The sequence below is a fragment of the Bos mutus genome, chromosome 4, assembly GCF_027580195.1.
Source record: "Bos mutus isolate GX-2022 chromosome 4, NWIPB_WYAK_1.1, whole genome shotgun sequence".
In the NCBI taxonomy this organism is placed as follows: Eukaryota; Metazoa; Chordata; class Mammalia; order Artiodactyla; family Bovidae; genus Bos; species Bos mutus.
In genome coordinates, this window is record NC_091620.1 from 109,070,526 (window position 1) to 109,090,272 (window position 19,747).

Sequence of the window (19,747 nt, forward strand, 5' to 3'; positions counted from 1 at the left end):
CCGCCGCCGCTGCCACGCCGCAACCCTAGCCCTGAAATCCTTCCGCCCGTCCCATTACAGTGTTGTGTGCTGGCGCCCCGCACCCAGGACACACAGGCTCGGGTGGCCCGCGATTCTTAGAGGTGACCTCCTCTTAAGCCTATGTTTCTCTTCTGTCTCTGCACTCCCCGTGCCACAGGTGCAGCCTGCTTCTTCAGGGCCTCTCTCTCTCGGCGCAAGGAGACTTCGGCATTGGGCTGCTTTTAAGGGGCGTGGCCAGAGGCAGGTCCCGCCCTATTCTGTGACGTATAGGGTGGTGTGCGAAAGAGGCGGAGTTATAGGGGGTGGGGGGTGGGGCTGGGCTTAGTAGGAGACCTGCTGGCCCGGCCACCTCCTAACGCCCATCTGCCAGCTTCTGTTCCTCGGTGGATTCGGAGGAGCCGCGGCGACCTCGGCCTCCAGCGTCTCTGGCAAATTGACGCGGGGGTGGCGGCCGGGATAGTGATGCTGGACTTACTGCAGGCGAGCGGGTCAGTGCTGGGGCAGGCGATGGAGCAAGTAACGGGCGGCAACCTCGCATCCATGCTGCTCATCGCCTGCGCCTTCACGCTTAGTCTGGTCTACCTGTTCCGCCTCGCGGTTGGCCACCTGGCCCCACCACTGCCGACTGGGGCGGTACGTGCACCCCTGGGGGTTCTGGTGGAGGGGACGCTGAGACCAGGGCGACCGAAGAGCTAGCGAGGGGCTGGCACCGCTGTGGTGCCGGGAAGTGGCGGCGGGCACGCTGGAGGCTGGAGCTGGGAGGGAGTCGAGAGGCAGCAGCCCCGATTCTGGTTGCACGGGCGGTCGAGACTGCCCTGACCTTGCTGAGCTTGGTGCTGGGTGCCCTGATGTCGGTCGCGTGCCTCGTCCTCGTTGGGGTCGTGTTTGCTGCGACTGTGGTCTTAGTGATGCCTCTGTTGACCGAGGCACTATCGGTAGCCCTAATGGCCAGGGTCGGGGTGGCGGCTGTGGCCCTGAGCGTCCGGATGACGGTACTGGCCGCCGTAAGGGGTGTTTCAGCCCTGGTGGGGGCCCTGTTGGTGATGTTTGGGGCAGCTTCGGCCCTGGTGGTCGTCATCCTAGGTGGCTACCCTTGAGTGGTTCAGTGTTCTATGGGCTGTGTCGTTACCCCCAGTGCCGATTTTACATCACTATGGAGAGGAATGTGTTTAGTTTGGTAGAGTGAGCGTCATGAGTGTTGCAGGGACCTTCCTATGATGCTAATAAAATATCAGATTCTCTAACTTAGAGCCTTTACTGACCACTGGCTTCTATTTCCCAAATATATGTGATGAATGCGTTTTAGCCAAACCAAGTAGCATTGACAATAGAATACATTTTTTACTGACAGTGGAAATCACAAGTTTTTTTTTTTTTTGACGAAGTAGTTTTTAAATGATTTTTGTTTGACCTCTTAACAGGCACGAGGCAGTTTTTTCCCCCCCTCCATGTGTGGTGTTTTTGAGGAAGTGTTATCTTTGGAAAGACAACTGTAGTATTTTAAGATTGTTGCTACTATTGTCCAAAGAGTGAGTTTGTAGGGCTCCTTTCTCTTTGAGACTACGAGGATATGAGGACTATTGTCCTTTTTCATAACTGCACGTTTGATTTCAGGAGACTTGATGCTGTAATCTGTGAGTCTCATTTTGGGGCATCTGAAGTACATTTTAAGCCAGCGTGGTCAGTGGTTCAGTCCTGTCAGACTCTGTAACCCCATGGACTATAGCCTGCCTGGCTCCTCTGTCCATGGAATTCTCCAGGCAAGAATACTGGAGTGGGTTGTCATTTCCTCCAGGTGATCTTCCCGCCCAGAACCTATGTCTCCTGCTTTGGCAGGTTGACTCTTTACCATTGAGCCATCTGGGAAGCCCAGAAGTACATTTTATAGTGAGTGCTAAAATGTTCCTGCTAGAACTGATTTTCTCTCTCATTAAAATCAGTGGATCTAGATCATTCCTTGAGAGAAGCATGATAATGTGTTCTGTTGACCGTAATGAGGAATGTAACATCTTAAACATTTCCCTTCTTTCCCTCAAGTTACTCTGTTTTTTTCCCATTGTAGGACTAAAGATTTAGGCAAGATTTGGGGACTAAAACTGTGAGTGGTAGTAGAAATAAGTGCTCAAGAAACCATAGTTTGAGTTTAGTGTTTTTTTTTTTTTTTTTTTTTACTTATGGTTAGGAAAGTTGCCTAGAGCCTAATTGCAGTACTGTGATGTTTGGTCATTTATCTTATACCAGGTTTTGAGTTTCTCTTCTTTTTCCCAAAGCTGCTCGGTCTAAGGTATTTGCGATTTACTTGTTGTGAAGTTACTTTTGGTGCTTCATCTTTTGGTAACTTCTTAATATTAAGGACAAGTTTCTTTCTTTCTTTGTTTTTGAATTGTGAAACTAAACTGAATGTCTTATAATAGGAAATGTAAACTCGAAGTTTTTTTGTTTGTTTTCTTTTGCAGAAAAGTCCACCATACATTGTCTCTCCAATTCCATTCCTTGGACATGCTATAGCATTTGGGAAAAGTCCAATTGAATTCCTAGAAGATGCATATGAGAAGGTAAGTGTTACAAATCATTAAAGGAAAAGAAATTAGTGCTTTTCCAATTTTCTTTTAAATGGTGGAATATTAAAAAAAATGTAATCTTATGCTTATCCCTAGTACAGGTAACAGATAAAATTGGAGTTTTTCTGGATTAAGAGCTGGAGGGGTCTTAGAGACCCTGTTATGTTCTCCTTTGTTCTAGGATTATCTCTGAGGAAATTTAGTTCTGGCAACTATGGTTTAAAAACCACTGGCCTCAATTTTGTATTCACTGATCACAGTTAACATGGATACTATTAATAATTGACCCTTTTTTTTTAACCATGCATCTGTGGAATTTTCTAAGCCCCTCGCATGTCCCTCCCCCTCCAGCAAGTTTCTGTACTTAGTTTCTGTTTCCACACCTCCTCACTTACTCTTTAGTCCACTCTAGTCTGTCTTTCAACCCCTTCACTAATGAGCACCATGTCCTAATGTAGTGCACTTAGCTGTATTTGTCAGTGATGACCACTCCCACCTTAGCTGTGGCTTCTCTCACTTTTTCTTCTGCTTCTGTGAATGCTGCTTTCCTAACTCATTTGTGGGCTCACGCCTGGCCATTTACTGTTGGGATTCACTGAGGTTTGGTCCTTGGCCTTTATTCTTTCCTACCTGATCTTGTCCCTACCTGCAGCTTCAGTTTTTAGCCACATGAAGTGAGAGTGTGAAAGTGTTAGTCTCTCAGTTGTGTCTGACTCTTTGTGACCCCGTGGACTGTAACCCACCAGCTTCCTCTGTCCATGGAATTACCCAGGCAAGAATACTGGAGTGGGTTGCCATTCCCTTCTCCAGGGGATCTTCCCAACCCAGGGGTTGAACCGCATCTCCTGCATTGCAGGTGGATTCTTTACCTCTGCACCACCTGGAAAGCCCAGCCAGATGTAAATGACACCCAAATTAAAGTCTCTGGTTCAGGTCTCTTCTTGGGCTTCAGACCTGGATATTCACCCCCCACATTATTTTTTCTTAGTTGTCCAAAGTCATCTGAAATCAAACATTTAAAAAATCTGACCCTTTGCTTTTTCTCTCTCTAATCCTGATGGTCCTTTCTGTTCACCTTCCTCATCATTGTTCTGCCAGTTTTGCAGTGTACCAGGAGCCTAGGATTCACTCTTGATACTTCCTGCTCCATCCATCAATTCATTCCCAAGCCTGCAGATTTTCTCTTCAAAATAATTCCATATCCTTCTGCTTCTGTCTCCACTGCCTCTCCATTACATTGTCCCGAGTGCTCATCATCAGGTTCCTGTAACAGGCTCGCTGGTCGTCTGGCTTTCCTTCAGCTCCTATCCCTCCCTTCTCTCCATCCAGGAGCCAGAGGGATCTTTCTTTTAAAATATGCACAGATTAGTATCTCTCCCATGCAGTTTAAGACCTTCCATCTCATTCCGTTGCTTGCAAGGATACAACTCCCTGAATGTGGCTGATAAGGCTCTGTATGGCCCCACTAGATAGACTCAACCCTCATCACATCCTTACCTTCTCTTTTACCTTTAGAACTCTGCGCGTGCTCTGCCATCAGGCTAACTACTATCCCTACCATGCTTTAGGTCTCAGCTCTGGTGTCTTTTTCTCTTTTTAGTCCCTTTTATCAGTTCTCTCATCGAAGAGTTGCTTTCCTTTGTCTAGTACTTGTCACATTTGTAATTTTACATTTGTTAATGCACTTATTCAATTGAGTTGCATCTATTTAAATAGACTGGAGTTTCTTGAGTCAGAGACAGTATTTTTGTTCATGACTGTATCCCCAGTAACTGAAATCTTTAATAGTAATCAGAAAACTGCAAAGCAAAGCATTTAGCACCTAACCAGATTAACAAAAAAATTAAAAATGAGATCATTCAGTGTTGGTGAGATAGTGGTAAGACTCATTTGTTGTTGCTAAGTCACTTCAGTCGTGTCCGACTCTGTGTGACCCCATAGACGGCAGCCCAGCAGGCTCCCCCATCCCTGGGATTCTCCAGGCAAGAACAGTGGAGTGGGTTGCCATTTTCTTCTTCAATGCATGAAAGTGAAAAGTGAAAGGGAAGTCGCTCAGTCGTGTCTGACTCTTCGCAACCCCATGGGCTGCAGCCCACCAGGCTCCTCTGTCCGTGGGATTTTCCAGGCAAGAGTACTGGAATGGGGTGCCATCTAACATAACAGCTATGGAAAGTCACTAATTAAAAACTAGGTGGTAAGACTCATAACTAAATAAAATTCTGGTATCTCCACATAGCAATAACTTTAGGAAAGGTCATATTCTTTGGCTACTCCTGTAAAGTTACTTTTAATCAAAGGGAAAAAATATCTATATTCTCAGAGATATTCATTACATAATTGTCTATAATAAATAAAAAATGGACACATCAACCATAGAAAGAACAGTTAATATGATGTCTGTGAAAGATAGAAAATATTTTCAATATAAGGAGTGAAAAAAGCAGAATAGAAAGTTTTATTTATATTTTATTTGGAACTGGATGAACATAATTATACATTTGGACAAAGACGGGGGGAAGAATTGCATTAAGGTTTGTGAATGTTTTGATCTTCAACAATGTATTATTTTATTATTTAAGATGAGTGTCTTAGTGCTTGCAGATTTTCTGGTAACATCACTGTGGGTACTTTTCTCTCTTCAGTATGGACCTGTATTTAGTTTTACCATGGTGGGAAAGACGTTTACCTACCTGCTGGGGAGTGAGGCTGCTGCACTGCTTTTTAATAGTAAAAATGAAGACTTGAATGCCGAGGAAGTCTACAGTCGTCTGACGACACCTGTGTTTGGGAAGGGAGTTGCCTATGATGTGCCTAATACAGTAGGTGACGCGGTTAGCTTGAAGAAAGACAAATCTGCACTATACAATTTATAGCTAGTAGTGTAAGCTGTATTGCTAAAGTAGAGAAGAGATTATTCCTTGCCTCAAAGCTCTGAAGAATCAGGAGGCACTTATAAGAAGGAAAACCAAGGGTAGCTGACAGAGAATGGGTATTTTGCTTTATAGCTGCTGGTGTGGACTAAACAAACAATTTTAAAGGGCTACCTGTGCAAAGCAATATTAATAGAATCAATGAGAACTTAGCGTGTTAGCATTTGATTTGAGGTAGTAAGAAGGAAAAACTCATTTCATTAGAAGGGCTTCCTATTAATACTTTCCCACCTCCTACCTGAAATTCTAGGATGAGAGTTCTTCTGAGCTAGATGTTGTTGGTTTTAGAAGTTTGTGTGATTTCTTTGCTCCCCCGAAGGCAAATATTTAAGTACTGCAACTTGGTATAAAATGCATCCAATAATTAGCTTAATTACTTGGTGCGGGCTCTGGCTATCAATGTACCATGCATTACCCAGTACTCTAGTGTAGCAGCTAAGAATTGACATTCAGTGTTGCTTCTGGGGATTGAGGAGGTATGGAGGAATGAACAGCTCTCCTTAAGACCAAAAGCGAAAGCCTAGGTTAATCCCTCTGGTTGGATATATAAAATAAATAAAAAATATAAAATAAACCAAAGGGTTTATTTTAGAACTTCCCCAAAGGGTATATTGTCTTAGTGTGAATTTATTCCCACTGTATTACATTCTAATTAAACTTTTGGAAGATAGTGTGAGTGAGGAATGATATTTGTTTGGGAATAAATGGTAGAATATGTGAAAGAGGATAAAAATACTAGCAAAGCATAATGGACCTTTGGGAGATTGTGTTGGCATCTGGGTTGGGTTGGAAGACTAGAATATAATGGAATAGGAGGAGGCAGCCTTGGAGTTAAGAGTGGGGAAAGCATGTATGTATTAGGAAGGAAGGCCAGAAGTGGGGTTCCTAATTTATCATTTGAATTGGACCTGCATAGCATGTGTCTACTACATATTACTTCAGATATATGCATGAAGTTTTATCTGGTGTGGTGAAGAAAATTATTTTCTCTTTAATTTCAATTTTTTGGAAGACTGCTTTCTTTGTGTATTAAAGAGTTATAATAACCCAAATGAGTCTCATGGTAAAACAGAACTGTGTTTTAATACTTGTATACCCTTAATATTTTGAAGGTTTTCTTGGAGCAGAAGAAAATGTTGAAAAGTGGTCTTAATATAGCCCACTTTAGACAGCACGTGTCTATAATTGAAAAAGAAACAAAAGAATACTTTAAAAGTTGGGGAGAAAGTGGAGAAAAAAGTAAGCACAATGTTTTGGTTTTTCATTTGTCCTAATATGTCTACTTTTCTGTGACTAGAAATTTTAACAATGTATGTGTGTATGTGTGTGTAAAGAGCAAACTACAGCACGTGTAAAACCACCTTGGATGCATGCATGCCGAATCGCTTCAGTCGTGTCTGACTCTTTGCCACCCCGTGGACTGTAGCCCATCAGGCTCCTCTGTCCAAGTGATTCTCCAGGCAAGAACACTGGAGTGGGTTGCCATGCCCTCTTCCGGGGGATCTTCCTGATCCATGGATTGAATCCACACCTATTAATGTCTCCTGCATTGGCAGGCAGGCTCTTTACCACTTATGCTACCTGGGAAGCAAAACCACCTTATATTTAATGAAATGAACACGTTATGGAGTTAAAAGACTTGAGCGGAAGTAATTATTGTTGCTCACTTAGCAAAATCTTAAAATATTTTAATTAATGTGCATATTGTTTAGCTCAATTACATAAAAATGATTCATGATTGAATTTTGAAATAAACCAAATGTAAAACTTACATTCAAAGTCATTTTAAGATAATATATAAAATAAAAAAATTTGCCCTCCATGTCAGCAACTTGAAGTCTAAAAGATTAAATTATATATGTAATACATTATTTTTCTAATGTTGTATGGGAATGATTTATTTCAACAAAAATGTAAGTTTAAATACATAAGCTTGCTGTACTACCAAAAGAGCGATTTTAGCTGTTCCCAATAGAAATTTAAAAAACAACGTTATTATGTGCTTTCTTGCATTATGTAGGGAATATATTGAATGTAACATAACTTTCTTTGGACTCTGTGAATCCAGTTTTTATACTGGATTGCAATTAAGTGTTGCCATCGAAACCATTGCCATAGCCCTAGCAGGAAGCAACATCTGTCTACAGGGCAGTAAGACTACTATGTAGATCATCACATTCTAGATCTAGTCTTCAGCTTCTTTAAAAGGTCCAGGAACCTGGTTGTATTTAACAGACCTAAATTTTATGTGACATACTTGCTATTCTATGAGAAGCTGATGTATAAATGAGAATGCTAACTGAGTAAGTACAAGTGAGATGCAATTATGGGACAAAGAACAGCATAATATTTGCTGCACTTCTCTTTATTGGCAGTCTAACTGGAAAGCCAAATGACAACTAGAAGTTCGTTTGGTGAGCATGGAATCAAAGAACAGGATATCGACTGGGTAATTGTTGTGGCTTTTACAGTGTCATCCAGGTGTGCTTACCTGATGCATCCGTCTCTAATGTTTGCATATACAAGATGGTGATTAGTTTTCTTTTAAGACTTTTTCAAGACTTCAGTTTTTTTTTCCTCACTTATTAATTTCCCACTTTTATCTTTTTGAGATGAAGGGCTCATGAGTCTGAGTGAGGTTTTAGTTACCTCCGTGGCATCTATCTTGGCTATCCAAAGAGGTGGGCTGCCTTTGGTTTCTCTTTATTGTAGCCTGTCTACAGGCATTTTTCGATGGTGTGAAAAGGATCTTGTTGGTTAACAAGTTAAATTTTTATTCTCATTTCCTTCATAGTACTTTTGCGTCTCTAAGAAAACAACATTTCAAAAGAATTTTGGGCAATAGTAATGGGAATGATCTTTTTCCCTCTAGATTTGTTTGAAGCTCTTTCTGAGCTCATCATTTTAACAGCCAGCCATTGTTTACATGGAAAGGAAATCAGAAGTCAACTCAACGAGAAGGTGGCACAACTGTATGCGGATTTGGATGGAGGTTTTAGCCATGCAGCCTGGCTTTTGCCAGGCTGGCTCCCTCTGCCTAGTTTCAGGTATGGACGAAGAGACGATGCTCGGTCATTTCACTGTGTGTTTAATTACTGTACTATTGGTTTGCTTTGCATTAACAAAAATAAAAATTAAATATAGAAGCAAATTGGGGGGTTATGAGCCTCCCTTCTTCTGTAAGAATTCAACATTTTTTTTACATAGTGAGCTCATTTAAGGTTAAGTTTCAGTTTTAGAAAGGTTAATTTGACTGTCCTGATACTTTAAAACCCACATGTCCCACATATTCCGTGTACTCCGGAAAGTTCCTGAACTCTACCTAGAAGTGATGCAGCTTTCTAAGCACTTGAAAGTATTTGACTAATTTGTAGTTTATTGTGAAGTTTCTGTGCTTTGAAGTATCCATACCTTTCTTTGTCTCCTTGTCAGCCTGTTGTGATCTCCTTAAGAGCAAGGATCATCTGTGATACAGAGAAACACTGCTCACGGGACTTGACATGTAGCTTAGTGTTTTGCCTATTAGTAGCCTTTATTGATTCATTTCTGTTCAAGTGAGGAATAGGAGTTACTCAAATTTGAAATCCTATAGAAGAACCAGAGTGAGTCTGTCCACTTCAAGAATTAACTTGCTTAAAATTGGAATTTCCTGTTAATATAAAGGTGTATTTCTGCTTTCTTTTAAAATGGAAAATGGTTGTAAAGGAGTAATCATTTGAGTTTTCAGTTACAACATAGGTAGTATGTTCAGAATCAGGGATAAGTATGTTATAACACATTTCCTGTCCTTAAGGACCTTAGAAATTCCTAACAATATAAGATTTTCATGGATTCTTTTTTTTTCCCTCTTGGTTCTGAGTTTTGTCAATTGATGCCTGAAAGTATTGCTTACTTTTTAAAAGTCATCTTCATGTTTGAATTACAGACGCAGGGACAGAGCTCATCGGGAGATCAAGAATATTTTCTACAAGGCAATCCAGAAACGCAGAGAGTCAGGAGAAAAAATTGATGACATTCTCCAAACTTTACTAGAGTCTACTTACAAGTAAGAGCTCTTCAGATCACATATTAAACTGAAGCAGGAAATTCCACATTAAAAGCATAGTTAAATATTATGTACATTTAAAAAGTAAAAATACTGGCAAAAATTAGTAGATATGACCTTTGAACTTCTTAAATGGATGAGACATAAATTACTGGGATCCTGTGCCTTACTGGAATTTAGTACTGTGCATGTGAAAAGTTTGCTAGTAAACTGCAATGAAGTCTTTGTAATCAATGTCATATTTTTTATTGGCCTCTCTTCTCTAAAGGGGAAAAAAAAATTTGGACTTGTGATGGGTAAATGCAAGAGAAGAAATGAACTAATTTTTATGTAAAGGTTGGGGCATGAAGTGCACCTGCAAATGTTAAATTTGTGTGTGTGGTCCATTCTGTAGGGATGGGCGTCCTCTGACGGATGATGAAGTAGCAGGCATGCTTATTGGACTGCTCTTGGCAGGGCAGCATACTTCTTCAACTACCAGTGCCTGGATGGGCTTCTTTTTGGCCAGAGACAAAACACTTCAAGAAAAATGTTTCTTAGAACAGAAAACAGTCTGTGGTGAGAATCTGCCTCCTCTGACTTATGACCAGGTTTGTGGGATTTTCAGTTCCATTGCTGCTTATGATACTGAGTGTGTGTGGCTGATTGTTAAAGGGGACAATTTGGGATCTTCTATATACTATAGATTAAATTGATTAATTTTAGAAAATTCATCATAGCCTCCCCTGAAATGTCCTAATCCTAGATCTGTTTGCTGGTATTTTGTTGAGGACTTTTGGACAATATTCACAGGGGATAGTGGGCTATAGTTTTATTGTTATGTATTTGACAGATTTTGGTGTCAGGGTATATTATTGGTTCTCAGAGAAGGAGTTTGGAAGTGTTCCCTCCTCTTTTTCCTTTTAGGAAGGCTTTGTGAAGGACTGGTATTACTGCTTTCTTAAATGTCTGGTAGTATTAACCAGTGAAGCCATCTAGGCCTGTGCTTTCTTTGTGGGTAGTTTTTGATTACTAATTCAATGTCTTCACTTTTTACAAATCTGTTCAATTTCTTTTTGAGTTAGTTTTTGGCAGTTTGTGTCTTTCTAGGAATTTGTTTCATCTAGGTTATCTAATTTGTTGGCAAACAGTTAAAGTATTCTCTTGTCATTCTTTTCTATTAGGTCAATAGTGATGTCTCCTTTTAATTCCTGATTTTAGTAATTTTTAAAGTGATAGCTAATTACATAATTAATCCACCTATTAAAGTATATAATCTACTGGTTTTTAAAAGTATTTTCAGAATTGTGAAACCATCATCAGAGTTTCATTTGAAAATGTTTACACCACTTCCAAAAGAGGGCCATGAGCAGTCCATTTCCCCTGCCTCTAGCAACCACTAATCTATATTTTGTCTCTTTGTATTTGCCTATTTGGACATTTCATATGAATGGGATCATACAGTATGTGGTCTCTTGTGACTAGCTTCTTTCAGTTAGCATGTTTTCAAGATTAATCCATGTTGTAGCATATATCAGTACTTTAGAGGACAGCCTAGCATCAGGAGAGTTTGCTTACGTGCCATTTGGAGCTGGTAAGATGATTACACTTCATATTTGAATAGTTTGTTCTGGTAACATATTTGTTACCGTATTTGTAGCCATCGTGTGGCTATACCACTTTTATTAACCTCTTCATCAGTTGATTGACATTTGGATTGTTTCCACCTTTAGGATACTATGAATAATGCTGCTATAAACATTTGTGTACAGGTTTTGAAAAAGCTGAAATTGATGATTTTAGCTAATGTTTTCATGTTTTCGATGGGTAAATTTTTGCAGGTCCTTACCATGCCATTCGTTAGAGTGATCTGTTATCATGCCTTTTTCTTTGCTGACCATGGACAGTAATAAAACTGTTTTTATTCAGCTACTCTGAACTTGTTTGTATCCTCTTGCAGTATGCTTAAATGTTTGTAAAACCTGGAAAATTTTTCTCTTTTTAGCTCAAGGATCTCAATTTACTTGATCGCTGTATAAAAGAAACATTAAGACTTCGACCTCCTATAATGACCATGATGAGACTGGCCAAAACTCCTCTGGTGAGTCTCCTGGCTAGAGCTTTTCCTCTGTGGCCCCAAGTTGTATTTATCAAAAAGAAATAGTGTAATATCAAAGAGAATTTTTAAAAACGTAGAATAATCACTTGTACATAATTTTCAATTTTACCTATTCTAGATATATAGATATTTTTACATAATTGCAGGCAGTATACATGCTCACCCGATCTCCCTACAATTAGGGCTTTTACAATGAAAGTGTGTTTTGTCCTTGTTTTTTTAAAATAACATATATGTTGTTATAAGTAATTGTAACTGTGGAACTGTGTAAATTGGATTGTGAAAGGCTTCTTGAAATCCTATCCCCAGCCCCATGGCATTATGATTTTTTAAAATTTGTGTATATCCTTCCAGCCCAATGTTGTGTCATATGGAAATTATCTTAAGTTAAAATAATTTTTAATTGGCCTGTCTACTGCTGCTGCTGCTAAGTCGCTTCAGTCGTGTCCAACTCTGTGCGACCCCATGATGGCAGCCCATCAGGCTCCGCCGTCCCTGGGATTCTCCAGGCAAGAACTCTGGAGTGGGTTGCCATTTCCTTCTCCAACGCATGAAAGTGAAAAGTGAAAGTGAAGTTGCTCAGTCGTGTCCAACTCTTAGCAACCCCATGGACTGGAGCCCACCAGGCTCCTCCGTCCATGGGATTTTCCAGGCAAGGCCTGTCTACTAGCCAGTTTTAAAACATATGTATATTTCATGTATACTAGTGCTTTATTATACAATGATCTGATTACTGGGTAGAGCATTTTAAGGTTATGAAATGTGTTGCTTTCACCTGCAGACTGTGGCAGGGTACACCATTCCTCCAGGACACCAGGTGTGTGTGTCTCCTACTGTCAATCAGAGACTTAAAGACTCATGGGTAGAGCGTCTGGACTTCAATCCTGACCGCTACTTAGAGGACAGCCCAGCATCAGGAGAGAAGTTTGCTTACGTGCCATTTGGAGCTGGTAAGATGATTACACTTCATATTTGAATAGTTAGTTCTGGTAACATATTTGTTAACTAATCCATGTGAATTTTATTTACAAATATCTTCCCCTTTTCTTATGGGGACATGCCTGCAGACATTTGTTAGGAATGTAACCTTTGCAGGTTGGAAGAAATATTTCATTTGTACTAAAGAAAATAGTTCTGTGAATCCTTATATAGTGTTCTATTGCCTTTTGTAACCCATCTAATTTTATAGTTCTGATTTTTGTAGTCTACCCTGTTTTCCCTTATCATGCTATTTAAAGCTCTTTGTGAATTCTGTTCTTAAAGAACCGTTGAAGTTAGCACACCATTTGGGCATTCAAGCTAAATATGCTGAGATAATCAGCATTTCAGAAAACAGTAATGGCACAGAAGCTTTTCTGGATTGTTAGTGAGCTTTTTGGTTCTTTGTCTATGTATTCTTATAATGTTCTTTAAATTTGGACAGTAGTCATGTATGGATGTGAGAGTTGGACTATAAAGAAAGCTGAGCGCCTAAGAATTGATGCTTTTGAACTGTGGTGTTGGAGAAGACTCTTGAGTCCCTTGGACTGCAACTAGATCCAACCAGTCCATCCTAAAGGAAATCAGTCCTGAATATTCATTGGAAGGACTGACGCTGAAGCTGAAACTCCAATCCTTTGGCCACCTGATGCAAGAACCGACTCATTGGAAAAGACCCTGATGCTGGGAAAGATTGAAGGCAGGAGGAGAAGGGGATGACAGAGGATGAGATGGTTGGATGGCATCACCAACTCAATGGACATGAATTTGAGTAAGCTCCGGGAGTTGGTAATGGACAGGGAGGCCTGGCGTGCTGCAGTCCATGGGGTTGCAAAGAATCAGACACGACTGAGTGACTGAACTGAAGTTTGGACAGGTAGTGCGTAAGTGTGCACACCTATGCATTTCGATTAAGATCCTAAAATAATGCAGGCTGACTGCTGTTCCTCCAGTAATTCCTCTAGTCATTGGCACTTTGTACAGATTAAACTGTATTCTACGACTTACTTGATTTTTCCAAAAAGACCATTTAAGTGCCATGACTTGTTTATCATTGGTCACACCTTTTCCTCACATAAATCAAAGTATAAAGTCCTTTGGAAACTTTTGATCTTGATAACTATTTACTAAAGAAATTCAAAAATGGTATACCATATACATAACATAGAAGAGTCAGATTGTTCAAGCGGTTGGAAGGGGCATTAGTTATCAAGCCCAAATTCTGCCCCAAAGAGGAACCATTTCTAAACTGACACTTACCTGGCTTCTGTCTGGGGTTAGTGCAGACCCCACTGGTGAAGGGCTCAGGTCCCCCACCACTTCAGATGCCATTTACAAGTGCCGGTTGGTACCTGTTCTAACCAACTGGCTGTGAACTCGAGGTTCTCTAGACCCCTTCTTTGAGCTTCCATAATTTGTTAGAATAGCTCGCAGAACTCCAAAAAGTTTGCTTACTGACTGCTGGTTTTAGTCAGTTCAGTTCAGTCGCTCTGTCGTGTCTGACTCTTCGCGACCCCATGGACTGCAGCACGCCAGGCTTCCCCATCCATCACCAACTCCTGGAGTTTACTCAAACTCATGTCCATCGAGTCAGTGATGCCATCCAATCATCTCATCCTCTGTCATCCCCTTCTCCTCCTGCCTTCAATATTTCCCAGCACCAGGGTCTTTTTGCATCAGGTGGCCAAAGTATTGGAGTTTCAGCTTCAGCATTAGTCCTTCCAATGAATATTTCAGGACTGATTTCCTTTAGGATGGACTGGTTGGATCTTCTTGCAGTCAAGGGACTCTCAAGAGTCTTCTCCAACACCACAGTTCAAAAGCATCATTCTTCGGCGCTCAGCTTTCTTTATAGTCCAACTCTCACATCCGTACATGACTACTGGAAAAACAATAGCTTTGACTAGATCGAACTCTGTCGGCAAAGTAATGTCTCTGTTTTTTAATATGCTGCCTAGGTTGGTCATAACTTTTCTTCCAAGTAGCAAGTATCTTTTAATTTCATGGCTGTAGTCACCATCTGCAGTGATTTTGGAGCCCCCCAAAATAAAGTCTGTCACTGTTTCCATTGTTTCCCCATCTGTTTGCCATGAAGTATGGGACCAGATGCCATGATCTTAGTTTTCTGAATGTTGAGCTTTAAGCCAACTTTTTCACTCTCCCTTTCACTTTCATCAAGAGGCTCTTTAGTTCCTCTTCACTTTCTGCCGTAAGGGTGGTGTCATCTGCATATCTGAGGTTATTGATATTTCTCCTGGCAATCTTGATTCCAGCTTGTGCTTCATCCAGCCCAGGGTTTCTCATGATGAACTCTGCGTATAAGTTAAATAAGCAGGATAACAATATATAGCCTTGACATACTCCTTTCCTGATTTGGAACCAGTCTGTTGTTCCATGTCCAATTCTCACTGTTGCTTCTTGACCTGCATACAGATTTCTCAGGAGGCAGGTCAGGTGGACTGCTGGTTTACTGCACAAGTATACAACTCAGGAATAGCCTGACAGAAGAGAAGCACAGAGCAAAGCAGAAGGAAGGGGTACACAGCTGCATGCCCTCTCTGGGTGTGCCACCCCACCCCCAAAAGTCACCTCATTTGCAAATTCAAGTTGTGCTTGAAGGGGGCTTGTTATGAATAACAAAAGGCTCTTTTCTTCTTTGAACTTTATTGCTCTCTTCACTTAAGAAATTCCAGTGGTTTGAGGAACTCTGTGCCAAGAATGGAAGACTAAATACATATTTATTACAAATCACATTATCAGAGGTTATGATGCCTTTAGTAATGAAGTCAGATTTGAAGTCTTAGGTCCTGCAACATGGTTCTTCTCTTTCAAGATTGCTTTGGAGATCTAGTCCTTTGCATTTCTCTCTGCATTTTAGAATCAGCTTATCAGTTTTTATATGTATATGACCCTTTACATTTTGATGTGTTGCTATTTTCAGTATATTAAATTCCTTTTCCATTATCATTTGAAATGGCATTTAAAGTTTTGATTGGCAGGTTCATATTATTAACTTTTAACTATGGGTCTCTTGGGAGAGATGTTCTGAATGTTCTAGTGTATCTCCAAACTTGATCACCACTGTGTGTTTCAAACGTTACATATATTTAACCTAGATAGATACTAGGTTTCCAGAAAAAACAATTGGAAAAATCATTGTATAATACCCCTGGTGCTGTTTCTCCTAACAGACATTAAAAATCTCTTGGGCTTTTTATGGTTACTTACATTGTTATGAAAAGAATATGTCTCTTTACTATAGTATCTGTGTATCTGTTTTTCACCTTTAATTAACCGTAGATAAACAACTTTTATTTCTCCAGACTCAAGGAGATAAGAAAGAATTTCAACCGTTATAGAAACTTCTTTTTTCTTTTATAGGGCGTCATCGTTGCATTGGGGAGAATTTTGCCTATGTTCAAATCAAGACAATTTGGTCCACTATGCTTCGTTTATATGAATTTGATCTCATTGATGGGTATTTTCCCACTGTGAATTATACAACTATGATTCACACCCCTGAAAAACCCATCATCAGATACAAACGAAGATCAAAATGAAAAGGCAGCAAGGGACTGAAATGTGAACATCACTGGAAAACGCAAAAGCATCGAAGAGAATGAAGTTTATGAAACCACTCCCAGTATACTTTGTTTTTTGAGTTTGTAATTTTAAACAAGTTTATTTAAGCTTACGGGTTTTATGTATTCAGTGCCATCAAATCCAGTGGCATTTCAGAAATTTCCTAATAGTTTTATGATGGGTACTTCATATGCTCTCTTTAAGGAAATCAAGCTCATTAGTTTGGGGGTGAGGATCTTTGGTAACTGTCAGATTCTAAATGACACAATTTCCAGGTGTGAAGAGCATACATAGCTCTTGGCAAGAAAGTTCAGAGTATTCAGATCTTGTACTAGATCTCCAAGTACAAAAACCCAGTGAAATATCTGGAAGCCTTAGGTTATTCATTCATTTATTGGGCAGTGTATGTATATGTAAGGATGGGTGGGGAGGGAATAAACTCACATTTAAAGCCTTAGATAAAAGAGAATCCTATTGTTTTGATATGATGATATTTAGCAATGATGGAGCTATATTGTAGGAAAATATAACCTTTAAATAGCTGGAAGCACTGTCCATAGCAAACAGATTTCTGACAATGACTAATTATATTTCCTAAAAAATAATTAATACAAAAGACTGCTCGTGTGACTGGACCTAATTACTGAATATCACATATTTAACTGCCTGATAAATTTGTATCTGGGTCCACATAGTTCCATCTGTGTGGAAATCCAAAATAAAGTCCTTGAAGGATAAGTTTTGTTCTCTTTGGCCCAAGGTGATTTCCATTTCCTCTCTAGAATCTAATCAGGGGTTTTTGTGATTAGTTCTGTTAATTTAGGTTAACAAGCTTTTTTTTTTTTTCCTTGTTAAATACAAAACCTGACATCAGGAACTGTGGCTTTAAGACAAGGGTAATCCAGTGCAGGGTTTCTTGGGAGTGTATCTCACTGGTCAAATTCTGTGAAGCCTGTGTTCAAGAATCAACTCAAATTATAAATGGAGATGCAACTGTATATTACAGCTCTGTTTACAAGGTTAGCGGTCTCATGTTAAGCTATTTGTGAGGCAAAAATCTGTGTTGCTGAGTTTTTCACATTAAATTATCTTTGAGAATATAGTCTGTATTCATAAATTGTGAAATGCGTGGTTCGATGAGAAAAATTCAGGAATCTAGAAACTGGGATGGAAAAAAAAGTGCCATCTTTATTTGTACTAATTTCAAACCATATTTTCTTTATTCATAAATTTAAGTAACCACATTAGTATTAGCAGTATCCATGATTCTGCAAACAGAAATCAGATACTTTTCATATCACATTATAGATGTCTTATAACTTTTATCACTATGAAATTATGGTATTATAAGTCTGTTAAATCTTCTTTCTTTACTCACCACAAAAATTTTTTAAAGTTTGAGTATGTCTATATAATTGGTTCCCTTGCAATCCTATATACTGTATGTTTTTAAAAACAGTATTCTGGGGACTCCCCTGGCAGTCTAGTGTTCAAGACCTCACCTTCCAGTGCAGGGGGTGCAGGCTGGACCCCTGGTCGGGAACTAAGTTCCCACATGCCTCGGGGCCAAAAGACCAAAACATAAACCAGAAACAACACTGTAATAAATTCACAAAGATTTTAAAAATGGTCCACATCCAAAAAGCATTATTTTGAGAAGGTATCCATAGTTTAATGAGATTGCTAGAAAGGTTCATGGCACAAAAAAACTGTGGTAAGGCTGGTTCATGTTTAGTGAATAGTTATAAGATTTAACAAAATTTAGTTTTCAACTACAGTAGACTAATTATTGAGAAGCATTAACAAGTCTGACTGTGGAGGCCTAATGTTATAAGGATGCTGATGGGGAAACAATGGGAGTGAAACTGATCAGAATACCTACTCACTCTTTTCTCATTCTCCCTTAGAGTGGAATTACCTTGAATAGAAAGCTGTGCTTAGCTAAAAAAAAGTTTTACCCATGAGCTCCCCTCTTCAACTGTTTTAGAATACATTTGTATTCTAGAACACTTTATTGGGACTTAGCTGCTAATATGGAAGATTTAGGTAATTTGAAATTTCCAAGAATGTAGATTGCCTGTTTGTCTTGGTATAAATCGTAAACTATCTAATGTTAAGACAAAACCCTCATATGGATTAATCACAAAAATACCCACTTGGGTTCTAAACGACACTGTATGTAGACTTAAAGTTGATACAAAGGCACACAGGAAGACTCTTCCTCCATGTGGGGAAAGAATAATCCCGGTAATATTTAATTCTAAAATTAGGACAACTTTCGGAATCTCTAAATCCTACATATTTGAGATAAATAATAAGGTGATATATACTACCATAGGCCGAATGCTTGTGTCTCTCCAGGTTTGTATTTTGAAAGTGAACCCCCAATTTGTTGGTATTTGAGTGGGGAAGGTGATGAGGTCAAGGGGGTGGAGCTCTCACGAGTGGGATTAGTGCCCTCATAAGAGAAACTTTAGAGATTACCCTTGCCCCTCTGCCATGTGAGGACACAGAAAATAAGTCTACGAAATTAGGAAAACAGACTCTCACCAGATAGCAAATCTGCTGGTGCTTTGATCTTGGACTTTCTAGCCTTCAGAACTGTGAGAGATAAATTTCTGTTGTTGAATAAACCACCCAGGCTATGGTATTTTGTTATAGCAGCCTGGAGAGACTAAGACAAGCACTGAAAACTAAGGCTCGTTACAAATGAAGAAGGTTCTTTTTGGCCCCACCTTGGAGCTTGCAGGGTCTTAGTTCTTTCAGTGAAAGCATTGAGAAAAAATAAAACAACATAAAAATGGGCTTTAAAAAAGAAGTGAGATCCTAGTATTTATGGAAAAATACAGAAGAGCATTTCTATAGCTTTGAGGCTAGAGATGCTTTATTGATTTTCAATTTTTAAAGTCAAGCTATGGACAAAAACATAGCAGATATGGTGCTGATTGTAAGATACATGGAGATATTAACACCTTTGACACTATGATAGGAAAGTTTGGCTTCAGGAGATTTCAGGGGAGGGTGAGGGGGGAACATTAATATCCTCACCTTTTGAACTGGAAAACCAAAAGTTACTATGAAAACTTGATGAAGAAAAGAAACGGAGAGGTTTAAGATAGTCTTTGAAGTTATAAAAGAAAATCACAGCAGACAAAAAAAAAATTAGCTATAATATTGATACTGAAAGGAAAGGAAGCCCAGTGGTAGAAAATTCAAGGTTAACTGTCTTATTGGAAAGTCAATAGACCATACTGAGTAAAATATATCGGGAGTTGGTATGTCTGGAACTAAAGGTATTAGCACATACTGCAGCTGTTTAATTGTTGTCTATCAAAAGAATTAAAAATATCAAAAACTATCCTTGAGTCTATGGTTGGAGCAGGAAGGACGGGGCAACATTAGCTTTGCATCCTAAGCTCTTGTGAACATTATAATTTGTAGAAGTGAGCATGTGCTGTAAATATAATTTTAATAAAAACGTAATAAAATGTTCATTATAAAAAAATGAAGAAGGTTCAAATACAGTGTAGTT

The 19,747-nt window shown here is 39.5% G+C and overlaps 1 protein-coding gene across 3 annotated transcripts; it reads left to right on the forward strand.

Annotated features, from left to right (window-relative positions):
• CYP51A1 (cytochrome P450 family 51 subfamily A member 1) lies at positions 1-16,953 on the forward strand. Of its 3 annotated transcripts, none has more exons than XM_070369882.1 (10): positions 1-122; positions 2,478-2,576; positions 5,225-5,401; positions 6,625-6,751; positions 8,385-8,559; positions 9,438-9,557; positions 9,952-10,147; positions 11,542-11,637; positions 12,437-12,605; positions 16,015-16,953. In XM_070369882.1, exons 3-10 carry the CDS (start codon positions 5,249-5,251, stop codon positions 16,191-16,193), a joined length of 1,215 nt encoding a protein of 404 aa, XP_070225983.1. In that variant the 5' UTR covers positions 1-122; positions 2,478-2,576; positions 5,225-5,248; the 3' UTR covers positions 16,194-16,953. The 3 variants fall into 3 exon arrangements, with proteins under 3 accessions (XP_070225983.1, XP_005908881.1, XP_070225982.1); XM_005908819.2 differs by lacking the exon at positions 1-122 and adding an exon at positions 343-654; XM_070369881.1 differs by lacking the exon at positions 1-122 and adding an exon at positions 371-509.
• The last annotated feature ends 2,794 nt before the right edge of the window (positions 16,954-19,747 follow it).

Bases quoted from the DNA above. Each gene is read 5' to 3' on its own strand.
- CYP51A1 (XM_005908819.2), top strand. From the start codon at position 484: ATGCTGGACTTACTGCAGGCGAGCGGGTCAGTGCTGGGGCAGGCGATG. The intron at 2,577-5,224 runs GTAAGTGTTACA...TTCTCTCTTCAG, and splicing joins TAGAAGATGCATATGAGAAG to TATGGACCTGTATTTAGTTT. The intron at 6,752-8,384 runs GTAAGCACAATG...TTTTCCCTCTAG, and splicing joins GGGAGAAAGTGGAGAAAAAA to ATTTGTTTGAAGCTCTTTCT.